Source organism: Lycium ferocissimum, chromosome 2 (assembly GCF_029784015.1).
Source record: "Lycium ferocissimum isolate CSIRO_LF1 chromosome 2, AGI_CSIRO_Lferr_CH_V1, whole genome shotgun sequence".
Lineage (NCBI taxonomy): Eukaryota > Viridiplantae > Streptophyta > Magnoliopsida > Solanales > Solanaceae > Lycium > Lycium ferocissimum.
In genome coordinates this window covers 61,899,796-61,914,420 of record NC_081343.1, presented here as the reverse complement: position 1 = coordinate 61,914,420, position 14,625 = coordinate 61,899,796, and the positions used below count along the sequence as shown (strand labels likewise).

The window sequence follows — 14,625 nt, the reverse complement described above, 5'->3', positions numbered from 1 at the left end:
CTTAGTACTGTCTGCTGATGTTGTCTACTGGTGCTATGTTGTGACGAGGCTGATTCTACCTTCTTGCTGCTTAAATCTGAAACATTGGAATTCCAATGGCAGTAGGGCCATGTTTTGGCCTCGTGCACATAATACACTATCGAAAAATTGGTTTCTGAACTCAGTTTTCTGTTCTTTCTTATTAAACCTTGCATTTCAAAGCAGGAACTAACATCCCTTGCATCTAATGTTTCGAATCCCCCCGGATCCTTCTAAAACAAGAACCCATTTTTTATGTACAGCTATTTCTTACCGTGCCAATCGATGAAAAAGGGAGTGAAATGTAAGTCTTTTAAGCCACTACATTGAAGCAAAAATACTTGAAGGGCAAGCATACTTTCCTTTAGTTATCAAGCATACAAAGCACAAGCGTCCCTCAGATATTGAGTATACAGTGTACGAGTTCTAAGTGTACAAGTTCTTAAGTCTAATCCGCATAGTGGAAAGCTCCCAATCCTATGTACTTAACTTATATACACGAATCATGTAATTTGATCATCGAGAGAGCGATTTCGGAGCTGGACCAGGGGAGGTTAAGTTGAGCAAAAGCTAGTGCTGAGGTCCATAGGAACCATAAACAGGGCCATATCTGCTGCGAAAGATCCCAGCGTGCAACAACAGTATATAGAGCAATTGACTAACCATAGCTATGGTGATCAAGGCTTCCAAAGTTTGCTGTCCATTTTACAAAAAGAAATCGAAATGAACTCTTTAACAGAACAGTAATTTTGTAGCTAAATATGAAATGGTAATTCAGTAATTCTGTTTGCAAGCAGAAGTCGAAATGAACTCTTAACAGAACAGTAACTTTGTAGGTAAATATGAAATGGTAATAGTAATTAATGGAGGTTTAGAGAGACACTTACCAGACGTTTTCCTCTGTGACCTCCCATTATTATCTGCTTGCAAACAAGACTGCATCATCATAAGTTCATCAAACACATTGATCAGTGATTTAGTCCTCTAATTATGGTGCATATTACCAGTTTTTTAGATTATCTGTTTCAGTTAAAAAAAGAAAAAAGAAAAAAAAAAAAAAAAAAAAAAAGATTATCTGTTTCAGTGTTTTGTAAGATTTTCTCACAATCCTCAACAAAACATTTAATAGCCAGAGAGTATCTCTGTTGTACATCTCACTTAATTTACACCATCAGGCCACTTTTACAACATTTTACCTGTTATAGCAAATAGCATGTCTTATTTTCAATATCATAAATTTTAGGTACAGTTTACGGAGGCTGACTTGTGAACATCTTTGGATGACCTGACAGTGTAACAAAAATTTACATTGACTTTACTTTTCTTTTTTTTTTGTGAAAAGGTATGGTAAAGCCTTACACTTTCCATAGAACTTAAAACTCTTTTTTAAAAATTAAATAGTTTTGGAACAAATTCAGTTTGCAAATGACAAAATTATATGAACTAGAGGAGTAGTTAATACCCAAAAGCAAGAGCCGTAATGGCCCAAGAAATGATAGCAGAAGTAGCAGCAGTAGCCAAGCTTTGACTTGTCCATTTTCGGAGATGAATAAACCCAGCTAGCATAGAGGAAGCACCCATCACTCCCCCAATCAATGCAAACATCAACATAAAACTTGTTGATGTATTCCCACCTAAATCTGTTCACACATTGCACAAACACGTGCAATACAATTAAACATACTATCAAACAGAAATTAAACATGTTATTTTATGGAAATTTAAAGAGCTGAACTTACGGGGGTGATTTTGTTCTCCATCAATGTATTTGTCAAGTGACCAACCAGCAAGTCCTAGTACTATTAAATAAACAACTAAGTTTATGACCAAGAATGGTCCCATAAGGCTTCTGCCACCTCTTCCCACCGCCATTAATTGATTAACTTAACTTCAGCTGATACTCTAAGAGTTCCACCAATATTGCTTGCATTGTATAGTATATGTGGTTGTCTGGTTTTTTCCCGGAAATAGTAGTATAGTGTTCTGTTTGTTGGATACGTGGTTGCTTCAAGAGGACTCCATTGCTACACTTTACAGGTGTTAGAAATTTGATAACAAAAAAAAAAAAAAAAAAAAAAAAAAATGCTGGTGGGCTCCAGGGATTGCATTTATGAATTAAGCCCACTACTTCACAGTCTCTCTCCAAGCCCATAGTTCCAGGACCCTGGGCCTCATCATTAGTCGGCATTTTTTTTTGCGCGGATTGGCCTTCATTTTGGGGTGTTCTTTAATTTTTGTCCTTCAAATTAGTGGTCTTTACGTTTTTATTTCTTTCAAAAAAGCGAGGTTGTGGATTTGAATTTTTTGAAACTTAATTTATATAAAAAAAATTAGGTACACTTTAAGGAGGCTGGCCATGCAAATTTTGCCTTAAGATAGAATTTTGCAAATTCTATCCATGTACAAATTCTGCCTTAAGGACAAAAGTTAAAGACTACCATTTTGAGGGGCAAATATTAAAGACCACCCCAACGAAGGACAATCCTGCAAATTGCCCTTGTGTTTTCCTGTCCTTTGATGGGAGGGAGTGACAGAGTAAGATGTCATCCAGAAATGTGTTGGGATGGTCCATTTTTAATTTAGGGCTTCGGATTGAGAATTAGCAACTTCTTGATAGAGAAGCTTTGCTGTGAATCCAAACTAGCAGGGCAAGTAGGAACGGTTAAAGAAAAAATTAGTGAAAATTGATCATTTCCTCTATTGATCAACTACTACTGTTTAATTCTTTATATCTGACTTTTGTCGTGCTTGAAGTTTACTTTTTTTGTTATTTTTATTCACGAACAATTTTTGTACCATTTGGGAGTAGGTCATATGTAAGTTGTAACTATGTTTATAAATTTTTGACTGAAGTAAGCCATTATTTAAATTAATTTACCAAAATAATACATTTTTTTTTAACATAACTAGAATAAACGTATTCTGCAGTAACGTATTAAGCATTATTTTATTCAAAAAATCTAACGGCAAAAAAGTTAGTACTTGACGGTGTTAAAGGATAATACGTAACGTTTTATCCTTAACGTAACTGAGAGTAACGACTCTAGGAATCCAGGCACAGACAACTTTTGTAACAAATTTGACATTGATTGATTTTAAAGTCGTAACCCAGAGTTACGACTTTACGACTTCAGGCTAAAACATAACTGATAGTAATGTTCTACAGTTATCCAGTGAGCGAGTTTAATCTTTTGGTTTCGAAAGAATGAGATAGATCACTTTTATTATAACGATTTTAATTGCAAACCAATTAGTACAACGAGTTGTGCATTTGATGATAAGTTCATAATGCCTAAATTTTACATCATGGCTCCGCCTATGTTTAGACCATATTATATACATGGTGTTTGGGAGTGTTCCTTTATTTGGAAAGTTTATACACTTGAGAAAAAATTTACCGTGAATTTATTTTTAACTATAGATATTTAAGAATATAATATTTATCCAATCGATTATAGATGTAGACAAAAAAACTCAAGTTTTTGCATAACAATTTTTATTGGTTTTATAAGTATGATATCTCGCTTATATGCGTCACATAAAACACGTACATTAGCAATGCATATTTTATCGTTGAATTGTAATTCACTTTAAAATGATAATGACAATTGATATGTCATGGGTAAGCAATGAAACACATCTAATATGTACTTATGAACATTATGAAATGGGTCTTAATAGATTCACTCCAATTCAATTTATGTATTTTATTTAAAAAAAATCTTTTCATATTTAAAATTATTTTTTATTTCGACATATAACATAGCAGGTTTAAAGTTATGTAAGAAATATTATAATATATTTATTAAAACCACAAAATTTACAAGGTTTTTAATTTTTTTAAAATTTCGTAACTAATTAAATTAATACAAATAAAATGAAATATGATGTATTTATATTTTTTATTACTTTTAGCTTGCACTGTCATAAGTTTAATGGATGAAAATGATCTATCTCATTCTTCTGAAACCAAAACATTAAACTCAGCTCACGGGTTCACTGTAGAAACGTTACTGTTAGTTACGTTTAAGCCTGAAGTCGTAACTCTGGATTACAACTTTAAAATCAATCATTGTCAGATTTCATACAAAAGTTGTCCGTGCCTGGATTCTTAAAATTGTTACTCTCAGTTACGTATTAAGGGTAAAACGTTACTCACAAGTACGTATTATCCTTTAACACAGTCAATCACTAACTTTTTTGCCCGTTAGGTTTTTTGAGTAAATAATGTCTAATACGTTACTGCGAAATACATCTATTCTAGTTCAGTAAATTTTCAAAAAAACGTATTATTTTGGTGAATTGCTTTAAATAATGGCTTACTTCAGTCAAAAATTCTATGTTTATACACTTGTTTTGAACCAACCAAATCTGGACAGACGATGAAGTAAACATGATGATGATCCTGCATTTTAAAATTGAACAAATATTTGCAGAGATCAACAGTAAGAAAATTTTGTAAAGCTTATTTATTCAAAACCTGTATACAACAAGCCTATTTACAAGGGGTATATTTGTGGTTTTAATTAAGCACCCCGCTTCAGCTTATATAGAACCCTTCTTCACCTCCAGCTAATGAGTTGAGTGGAGGTTCTATTACCAAAAGCAAAGACGCAAGCAGCAGAATTAAGACCGAGAAATAAACAAGAGATTTACAAGGATCTGAATATTGTTTAACAAGTGTGATTCCTTCTTTTTCACCACTTTCTGAAGATGCATTGTCCACTTGAAGAGTTGGACATATAAGAAAACCATATGCTATTCCCATCAATGTTGCTCCCAAATGTGCCCTGCAAACATCACAACAATTGTCAATTTCTTGGTTAAGTAATTATGGAAATTTTTACTTCCCTTTATAGTAAGTACTAACCAGTCATCTATAGGCCCAAAGTTGCTTAGGACAAAGCTGAAAGCAGTTGCAATTATTGCCTTTTCAATCATGCTTTTAGAAGCTTCTTTTCCTAGCATGTCTTTGTTCCGAGCTTGATAAACGAGCAAAGCTCCTATTAGAGCAAAACCAGGTCCCTAAGAAATGCAATTCTTGAATTAGATTTTCATTTTCCAAGTTGATCAGCTTTTAGACCTTATTACAACTACAATAATATTGTAGAAACATAAACTTCTGAGGAAGACGAGCATTCAATGGCAAATAGGCTGAACTTGAGAAAAAAAGAATCTGATATAATGGTAATGGAACTTACAGTTCCACCAACAGTTGGCTCTGGTGTGTGAAGATAGCTGATCAAGTTACCAGAAATTCCTCCAAGAACATATATCAGGAAGAATGGAAATGAACCATATGATTTACATACTTGAGGCCCAAAACTTATAAGCACCCAACAACCAAGGGCTACGTGAAGGACTCCTGAGTGCTGCAACATAGCATATCAACAATCAAATTAAATGGATTTAACTTATATCCACTTACATTTATATTATCAGCGTAATTTAACAAGTTATCGAGTATTAATTGTCTTATCAGTACTTACCTGTAATTACCTTTTAAATGACCTGATATTGTAAAAAGCGTTTATACTGTCAGTATATAGAGTAAAACTCTTACTACCTAACCTATCTGTTTTATTCTTAACACCAAATTAAGCTGATCTTCCCTAATAACAGTTGCTACATATGCAGTTTTACTTCTGTATATCTTGAATAATTCTTTTCCACTCTAGGTTCATCATCAGAAACTGTTTATGTAACAAAAGTTAGTTAAAAGAAAGCAAAAGTTAAGTTTTTGTGTGTTTGCTGGTATCTTGGCATCTGGCAATCATAAAAACTAAATCATATACCATGGTTTCCAATATTATTGTATTTTTATGCAATTCTAGGGCAATTAATCATGTAAGGACGAACCAATTTCAATCTTGTACCAGAAACATCGGTGTTAGAAGCCTCCACCATTCACCAAGTAGGATCAAATGATTTATCTTCGCGCCATATACCATCGGAAGTGAAAACATCCCTATATCAGAGTTCCTGACCGGACTAGCTGTCTCGAAGAGGAAAACTGCAATGTTAATTGAAGCCAGTATGCCTCTGCATTAAGAAAGGCAAAAATCATCAGAAAAGGTATAAAATTAGAATATGCATACACTATACAGTATAACTAAAGTAGCAGTTGCAAAATTTCAATGGGAGGCTGATGTCTTACATCAAGTAAAAACTAGATGATTCTTCGTTCGAACTCTGAATGTCCTTAGCTTTTAACTTCACATACTGTTTTAGTTTCTTAGTCTTGCCATCACTGTTGATCATTTTGATGGAAAAATATGATGCTTCTTCAAATGTGTCGTCATCAGAAGCAGAAAAGGAATGGAGTTTTGACTCTGCACCTGAATATGATAAGTAGAAGAAATTATCACAACAATATAGTTAATATAAAGTTTGTTCATAGAATAGCAGTTCTTGCATTCTTACCTCCAATTTCTTTTCCACTAAAATCTTTCAAAGATCGCAGTGCCTTTTCTGCTTTAAGTTGATGATTTTTGCCTGTTAGTTTAGCTTTCTCATTCGAAGATGAATCTCCCGTGCTATCATGGAGTTTTTTGAAGTAAGAATCTAAGGCCCTCAGTTGCTTCTCCTGACTACTCAATGCAGATTTCACTGTCTCAAGTATTCTTCTCTGAGAACTATGTGAAAGCCGGGATACAAAGGGGAGGTGTCTTTTATTCTCCCTATATACATGAGCTAATTTAGGCACAACCTGCTGTGGAATGCATCCCCTGGTATGAACTCTTCCTAGTGATACTGTAGTGCAGACCATTGCGTTTTTTTCAGCTATGTACTGGTTCCTTAAAGTAATCCATGGTCATCCTTGCTAGTGACCTTAGAAAATGTCACCTCTCGTATACTACTTACTGCATTTTAGGTATGCTGATAAACTTCTGCAACAAGAATAAGAGTTGTGTCAGGATCAAATGGACTTCATTATATATGTAAATATCAATCAATTGTGTGAACTATAAAGTTTCTAGATAGACACTGCACAACATAGGCAGTGATTGTGTCATGTGTGAGAGAAGTCTCTAATAAAAATGTGCAGTTTTGATGTCCATAATTTTGAAACCCCTTTAACTATTTATGTTGCAAGTTGACAAGATTTTCTAGTCATGCAATTTTTGACACAAATAGCTCTGCTCGATCGAGAATAACATAATATTAATTAGTCCAAGGTCCAGAATTCTTTTGGAGACCTTTTAGCTCATGATAATGTTGTTCTGATTGTTTTGGGATAGGTTTGTTTTCTTGGCATATCCTTTGTATTTAACAAACACAGATACCTCTTTCTAATCCTTAATTATAGGATCAATTATTATAACCCCATCCTATTTACTTGCGGATTCTAATCCTTATTTAATGCAAATATTGTACTGACAATAATCCATCTCAAGATTTAGTTTGATCAACTGCTAGAACACTATTGTTTCTCACACCAAAAGTAAAGATCAACTTACAAAACTATTGTAAAAGGAACATGGATATTAAAAGTTCCATGCTACAGTCTCCAGATACTCTTTATTCCACCTTTAAACAGATAAAGGATCATGGATAATTGGATATGTTTGTGAGAGTGTGTAATAAAACAAGACAGTTACAAAACGTATGACCTTTAGAGAAGAGCTAAAAGTGGTATTCCCCGAGAGTAGGAGAGATGTTCATAGATAGACAAAACAGCAAGTACCAGCAGCCTCAGTTCCATTTAATGCAGGGATTACTTAGAAGATAAACAGGCTCTAAATAAAAGATGTGGAAGACGTACAAATTAAAGAATCGGAAAGATCCAAATGATGTTGTACCTTATCTCCACTCTCCCAATAAAACTTTGCCAAGTGTAAATAAACGCCCCTATATCCATTAATTTGGGATTTGGGCAGGTCCCACTAAACCTAGTTCACTAAACCAGGATTAATGCTCGATAAGAAGGTTATTAGGTCAACTGACCAGCCGCATGTATAACGTCCTCCTCCTCCTCCTATATATTTCTCTTTTTGGTTGTTTTTATTGTTTTCAATAGTAACAAGTAAACAGTAGTAGAGTTGTATATTTAAGTACGCTATGCTTTACTGGGCCCACCAACTGTTACATCTTTAGTTTAGGATATGTGCTATCAATGAATTTTAATTTATGTCATAGTAGCTTAACTAATGCTGTAGTACCAGGTTATTGGGTTATAATTATCATAAAAATTTATATGTAATTATCGCTCAAGCATACTTGACTTCGGAGTTCTGATGTCATGCGATGCGTTAGTTTGGGTATAATCGCATCCCCTATTTCTGCTGCTCTTAGATTCTTTGAACACCTTGTCAAAAAGCTATCTTTATGCATCGAAAGAATAATAGAAGGTTCAATCTGTGCAATTTCCCTCAGTGGAGTTTTTGAGTTTTTCGCTGTTGATGATTAAGCGTTACTGGATATAGATTTCATATAATCCTCTTCTCAAGCTTCAAATGATAATATACATGTTTCCTTCAATTTGCAATATGTAAAGAGGTTGGTTTTAAAAGTGAAAGTTACATCTCAAGATCTCTTTTTGATTTTTTGACACCCCCTGTATAGCTAAGGCACTGTGAATGTGTTTTTTTTATAGTGTGTTTTACATAATCAAGAAGACATTAATAATGTTCTTTCAATTTTATCTTTGTTTAAATAAAGAGAGTTTTATATTACCAAAAAACTAGTAAATAGCTACGTCAAAGGTAAGTTAATAAAAATATACATATTTACTTCATAGAAATGAGTAGTTTTCTTAATTAAGGGGTATACCCAAAGCTAAAAACAATGAAAAGTGTTCCTCTATTTATTATGAAACGGAGGGAATACTAAAAACAATGAAAAGTGTTCCTCTATTTATTTTATTTTCTTTACTGTTGACTAATCAATGTTCACGTGAACTGCTTGATAATTTTCAACATAGCCATTCTTTCCAAAATAGGACTGCGGCGATAATATCAGTTTCACGTTAACCAGGAACCGTGCAATTTGGACATGCATGGTTAAACAGTATGTTTGAATAGATAATTCTTCCGTAGGAATTCTACGCCAATAGCACATAATTTTTCGTTTCTAACGGAAGCACGTGATACTCAAGCTGTCAGCTCTATCACAAAAAAATATGAACTATATATGTTTTCTTTTGATGTGAATGGATTCGAACCATGACATTTAATTTGGGTTGAGTTGTGAACGGGAAATGAAGGGATGTTACATTGGAGAAAGGAGAAATATTTGTTGAGTATAAAATAGAAAAATATTTCTACACTAGTTTATAAAAGAAAAAAAGACAACACGGTGTGGTCGCTCAGCTCCGGATTTGATCAAATGATGATCGATTGATTAATTTTGGACAAAAATTATTTTTCCTTTTCTTCTGCGCCATTTTTTTTTGGTAAACGCATTCTCACACCTTTTCTATCACGGGAAGAAATATAATCCAATACATCAAATACTATGAGGGGATTACATTTTTTAAGGACATAAAGTAAATTTTGTGGGCTCCAAATATTTTCGTTTTGATCTAACGTACTACTGTTCATATTTATTTTCTAGTTTAGAACACAGCGAATAACATATGTTACCAGGAAAAGAACATAAGTACATAACATACCTAGAAGGCAAAAGAAACGGAAAAAAGAATCTTTAAAATAATAAAAAAGGAAGTAACCATGACCCTATATATTCTGAAGCGCTGGCATTCATTCATGATTGCACTTTCATGTTCCTCATTTCTCTCATAGATTTTGTAGTATCTGAGAAACACAACAGAGAAATAGAGAAGAGACAAGTGATAGTAAGATAAGGGAAAGAAAGAATCTTTCAAAGGACATAGTGTTCTACTATTTAGCATCCATTTACATAGCAAAGAAAGATGTTCTTCTTCTTCTTTATTGATTTACTATGTTTTTTCTCTCTCTGCTGCTTTTGTCTCATACATAAACTCCTCCATGATAAACACCCTTGCCTGCACTTGCTGCTATTAGTACTGCTCTGTTGCATCACCTTGTAATTATTATTTCTCTCTTCCAGCTGCTCATCCTCATTTATTTTTGTGTCTTCTTTCCGTCTTGTTTCTTTCACTTCCACCTATAAAACATTACCCCCGTACACAAATATACATTCATTGTCAGCATCTGTGTTCGCTTGTGATTCTGAACTCAATCAACATGACTTTCATCCATTGGGAAGTTGATTAATTAACTCGTGTAGAAAATATTGTATTTAAGTTATATACATTTTTTTTTTAACTTACTCTTAGTATAGTTTAACGTATTACAACATGTTAACTAGCTACTATCATTTCACGAGGTTACCTATCAATGTTATCAATAATATTTACCCTTAATATAATATAAGTAACTCTGATTGTGTAAATAAAAGTATCTTTTATGGTGTCAGTGCATATACAGAACTTCAACTCTATTTTTCTAAAATTTAAAATTAAATTGCTTATTCTTTCTACTGCATCACCAAAAATACAGCTGACCACTCAATTATATTGTAGTACAGAGTATGTATTTTCGAAGCTAGTAGGACCTACAAGACACGTTTCTGCTGTTCAGTTTGTACTACGTATTAATTAAGGAACTCTAACCTACTATAATGAATCTTGTGTTACACATTTTCTGGTTCAAAGTAAGAAAAAGATGTTTTACCTGCAAAATGGACTATGTTACTAGGCCATGTTAAAGCTGTTTAGGATATATTTATAAATCTTACACTAATAAATAGCCAAATAAAATAGCTGGAAAGCACAAAAAATAATAAAATGAGAAGGTGAGATAAAGGGGGTAATTTGAGAGGGTTTCACTTCTTTAATTGTAGTGACGACAGTGCATATTAGTTTACACAAGAAGTTAAATTGCCTATAACAACACGTAACAATTCTAACAAGTTAGTACAATAACATGGAAAACAGAGCAAATAATCAGTTATAATAGGTTATAATGTACTAGTAATACAAATTTAGAAGGGGGACGTTGATATGGAACTTGAAAGAAACTATTCTTGCATGAATATAATTATTGAGAAGTACTTGAGAAGATGACAATTCCTAAGGAATCTTTCCGGTGGAGAAAACATAACTTTTTTGGCTTCTTAAAGTGACTTTTTCCACAGCTTGTATAACCATTAATAGAAAAAGAGGATCAAACTAAAATAAAAAGAAGGGGAAAAAAGTGAAAGCTAGGATGTGCCACTGGTTCCAAGAAGTTAAGTGCCCACAAATGCAAGTGATGATATGATTTTTGCATGTGCATGGTACTTTTTGCTGAACGATGCTCTAGGGACCAAAAGTCCCCACCTACCTAGTAGAATTCAGTATAGCAATTCATGCGACTTGGTCAATCTCGATAATCTAGTCTCACAACTACTATTTTGATATTATTAGTGTGTTTTAACCTATAGCAGGTTATAGATTTGTCTCATTTTATATTGATCCCACTTATTAGAGAGAGGTACTTGCCGTTATCTTTTAAATGATCTGATAATGTAAAAAAACTTTTATACAGTAAGTGTATAAAAATTAAACTCAACAAGTAATAACTCTGAAGAAAACAAAAGTTATTCAGAAACATTTCATTTGAGCTGCAAATTTGAAGTAATATTCAGGTCTAGGACTAAAACAATTAGGGTCAATCCTGTGATCGACCATTTCATATGTTGAAATAGATGACTACCACATCTAAAAGTTTAAACATTCAGAGAGGGTACACTCAGGGTTTGAGCTAGGGCACAAGGGGTTCATCCGGACCTCTTCGTAGGAAATTTTTACATACATATATTGAATTGACTTTCTATATACAATATAATTTTACATTCATATATTGAATTCTCTACTTGACTTCTACATGTGTTTACTTCTTTATATCTTGAATCTTGTTAATAAAACTTATGGCTCTGGCACTGAGTGCACTCCTAATGTTAACATCATAACTAGTGGCAAAATAAGGCAACGTGCCACCTTTTGGATACTTATAGTAGTTGATCATAGAGAAACAGTTTTAAGGATAAAGATATTTCTCATAGAAAGTAAGCAATATTTAATTTATTACCTGTTCCTCAGATTTTGATTCAGGAGTTGTCATACTCATAGGTGAATCATCAGCATCTGCTACGCAGCGTTTTGTAGATCTATCCTCAATGGATGGAGTACGAGCAGGACTTGGACTCTTTGAACTTAAGTAATTAGCTGGAGTACTACTCTGTGTTCCCACATCTCTAGTAACACTACCCTTCTCTAAAATTAACAATAAAAATGTACAAGTCAGAAAGCAGAGTGGTGAGGGGAAAAAAGAAAGTTTTATATTAAAGATTTAAGTTATATACACTGATAGCGTGAAAGAATTTTTACACAATTAAGTCACTTATAAGTTAACTGCATGTAATTGTCCGTAAAAAGTGGGATTACTAACTTGGGAAGTACCGTGAGTTACCTGCTCCAACAGGTTAAGCTAAACTCTTTTTATTAAAGATTTGAATTATATAGTCAGTGTAAAAAACTTACACTATCAGTATAATTTAACGTACATTATATATAGAATTGAGGAAATGGAAAGAGAACAAGTGTGTATACCTTTGTTTGGAATTTGGATTTCAAGTTCATGTTTAGGCAAATGAGGTACTACTTTTGTAGGAGGTTTTGATGGGAATTGTCGAGTCTGAATTTGAGAAGGATAAATTAGAGGTGCAGACATGGTGATTTTGCTGGTTAATTGTCGAAATGATCTCGCACTTAGTGTTTTTGCAGATAAACATTCCAAAGGAACTTCCCCTGATAAAGGATTGCAGATATATTTCTCAGCTTCATTCCACTTGGAATTTAGAGCCAATCCATCTGATGACATGTATTCCCAACTGTATATTGTTTTTGCCTGCAATGCTGCACTCAAAAACAAACCAAAAATTCTATGAAGTTGAAAAATAAAAATGTCATTCATCATCATTATGACGAATTCTGTTGGTTCAAGACTCTAGATTCTGAATTCGCCTCTGAATTGTAAAGGACTCACCTTTAAGGGCATTGGTAAAAGAGTACGTTGATGGGTCAATTTCTTCTGTAAAAAAAGATTGAAACTTTATGAGGAAATACTATAAATCAATGATGAGGAAGGAAAATGGGAGAAGTAGTTTTATTACCTCTTAAGGTGTAGCCAGGGGAAGAAGCAGTACTGGAAATGGATATGTTTGATCTAAAGGATTTTACATCTTCTCTAAAACTCGTAATATAAGAAGCTGAGAATCTTCTTGAGTTGGTTTTTTCTCTGCTAATTTTGGCCTTAAGAGACCATTCTCTCAAGTTCAAGTCTCCATCATCTCGCCTTCTTGAATTTCCAATATTAGGTGACTGTTCCATGCTAGTTTCTAGTTTCATGATGATGGAGTTTTGGTGTGGACTTAAAAAGCTGTTCTCTTTTTAATAAAAAGAAAGGAGGCTATATAAATTTCAAAAATCTTTTGCCTGCAGAATCAGCAAAAAGATGCTAAAGAGAGCAGTTGCTGAACGAGTAACTTCCAAAAAATAAGCCTCAGAGATTTCAAATTTAAATTTCCTGTTTGACAGCAACCCACAACCTCTTTTGAACACAAATTTTAGATAAATAAAAACAAGAAAAATTATGAGGGTGAAAAGTGGGCCAAATGAATATTTGGCTTATCTGAAGATAAAAAAGGAGAAGTCTAATCTGATATTGGTTTTACATTAAAAATGGAGGGAAGTTTGGTGATTAAGTGCAACAAAGTAGGTAAATATAACCCTTACTGATCAATTATTCATCTCCCATTTTTTGATGGGTCACCGTTGTGCTGTTCAATTCCCAATTTAGGGGTGTGAAATGATACTATATAATAGGGACATGCACTGTGGTCTGTTTTGATACTTGCTACAATAATATAAGTTTAGGTTGATTCACCTAACCTTCTGTAGATGAGCGTGATTAATCTTGATGTATTAACCTTCTTACTCAATTCTAGTTAAACAAGCTAAGTCAACTCTTCCAATATGCTAAGTTGAAGTCGAGCAAATGACAGAGGCCGTTAGCCTTCTTTTATGAGAAAGAATTCAAAATTGTGGTGACCCAATTCTACCGTCAGTTTCTTATTTGGAAATCTTGTTTCAATAATGCTATGAAATAAAAACGACAGTAATTCAACAACTAAGCTTTTGAACGCCCAAGGTGTTAAAAACTCATCTCGAGAAAAAGATTTTAAGAATATGATATTTCATCTCATTTTTTTGCAATCCAATTAAAAAGAATGGTCTTAAATTCATGGCATTTTTTAATCTTTGGATATTTCATAATAACCTCGCAAAGCTTTGTAATTGAAGCAGCCAACATTGAAAGGGACAAGTGGAGATACCCGCCTATATTCAAAAGTTCAAAAGAGGAGTCAGTCTTTTTTATTATGCAAAATTAATATAATTAATTCAAGGAAGTTTCATTCGAATAAGGATATGTGTTGGCGAGGAAATCCAATGGATGGCCACAACCTTAAAGATATTTGAGAGGGGAAAAATTTTAATCAACATTGTTCCTCTGTCTTGGGTTATTTTCATTGTGGGTTGGAAAGATTTTGTTGAAAGAGAGGCGAATAAAGGATATAATG

General features: G+C 33.5%; 3 protein-coding genes across 4 annotated transcripts; all 3 read right to left on the bottom strand.

Annotated features, from left to right (window-relative positions):
- Positions 1-17: 17 nt before the first annotated feature.
- LOC132046603 (membrane protein PM19L-like) lies at positions 18-2,033 on the bottom strand. The gene is made up of 4 exons (XM_059437284.1): positions 1,758-2,033; positions 1,481-1,658; positions 906-954; positions 18-714 (listed from the first exon to the last, which is right to left on the bottom strand). Exons 1-4 carry the CDS (start codon positions 1,888-1,890, stop codon positions 589-591), a joined length of 486 nt encoding a protein of 161 aa, XP_059293267.1. The 5' UTR covers positions 1,891-2,033; the 3' UTR covers positions 18-588.
- A 2,430-nt stretch (positions 2,034-4,463) lies between these two features.
- Positions 4,464-7,756, bottom strand: LOC132046601 (RHOMBOID-like protein 9, chloroplastic). 2 transcript variants are annotated; one of them, XM_059437281.1, is made up of 7 exons: positions 7,632-7,756; positions 6,442-6,908; positions 6,176-6,356; positions 5,895-6,060; positions 5,220-5,390; positions 4,889-5,043; positions 4,464-4,808 (listed from the first exon to the last, which is right to left on the bottom strand). In XM_059437281.1, the coding sequence occupies exons 2-7, from the start codon at positions 6,785-6,787 to the stop codon at positions 4,559-4,561; spliced, it is 1,269 nt and encodes a 422-aa protein (XP_059293264.1). In that variant the 5' UTR covers positions 6,788-6,908; positions 7,632-7,756; the 3' UTR covers positions 4,464-4,558. The 2 variants fall into 2 exon arrangements, with proteins under 2 accessions (XP_059293264.1, XP_059293265.1); XM_059437282.1 differs by lacking the exon at positions 7,632-7,756 and adding an exon at positions 7,479-7,625.
- A 1,890-nt stretch (positions 7,757-9,646) lies between these two features.
- On the bottom strand, positions 9,647-13,829 carry LOC132046600 (uncharacterized). The gene is made up of 5 exons (XM_059437280.1): positions 13,159-13,829; positions 13,032-13,076; positions 12,596-12,901; positions 12,075-12,259; positions 9,647-10,107 (listed from the first exon to the last, which is right to left on the bottom strand). The coding sequence occupies exons 1-5, from the start codon at positions 13,391-13,393 to the stop codon at positions 9,865-9,867; spliced, it is 1,014 nt and encodes a 337-aa protein (XP_059293263.1). The 5' UTR covers positions 13,394-13,829; the 3' UTR covers positions 9,647-9,864.
- Positions 13,830-14,625: the final 796 nt, after the last annotated feature.

Coding starts and splice junctions, on each gene's coding strand:
- LOC132046603 (XM_059437284.1), bottom strand. CDS start 1,890: ATGGCGGTGGGAAGAGGTGGCAGAAGCCTTATGGGACCATTCTTGGTC. Junction 955..1,480: donor ATTACGGCTCTTGCTTTTGG/GTATTAACTACT, acceptor ATGATGATGCAG/TCTTGTTTGCAAGCAGATAA. Junction 715..905: donor GTCACAGAGGAAAACGTCTG/GTAAGTGTCTCT, acceptor TAAAATGGACAG/CAAACTTTGGAAGCCTTGAT.
- LOC132046600 (XM_059437280.1), bottom strand. CDS start 13,393: ATGAAACTAGAAACTAGCATGGAACAGTCACCTAATATTGGAAATTCA. Junction 13,077..13,158: donor CCCTGGCTACACCTTAAGAG/GTAATAAAACTA, acceptor CTTTTTTTACAG/AAGAAATTGACCCATCAACG. Junction 12,260..12,595: donor AATCCAAATTCCAAACAAAG/GTATACACACTT, acceptor TGTTAATTTTAG/AGAAGGGTAGTGTTACTAGA.
- LOC132046601 (XM_059437281.1), bottom strand. CDS start 6,787: ATGGTCTGCACTACAGTATCACTAGGAAGAGTTCATACCAGGGGATGC. Junction 6,061..6,175: donor TCATCTAGTTTTTACTTGAT/GTAAGACATCAG, acceptor TTCTTAATGCAG/AGGCATACTGGCTTCAATTA. Junction 4,809..4,888: donor TTTGGGCCTATAGATGACTG/GTTAGTACTTAC, acceptor TGATGTTTGCAG/GGCACATTTGGGAGCAACAT.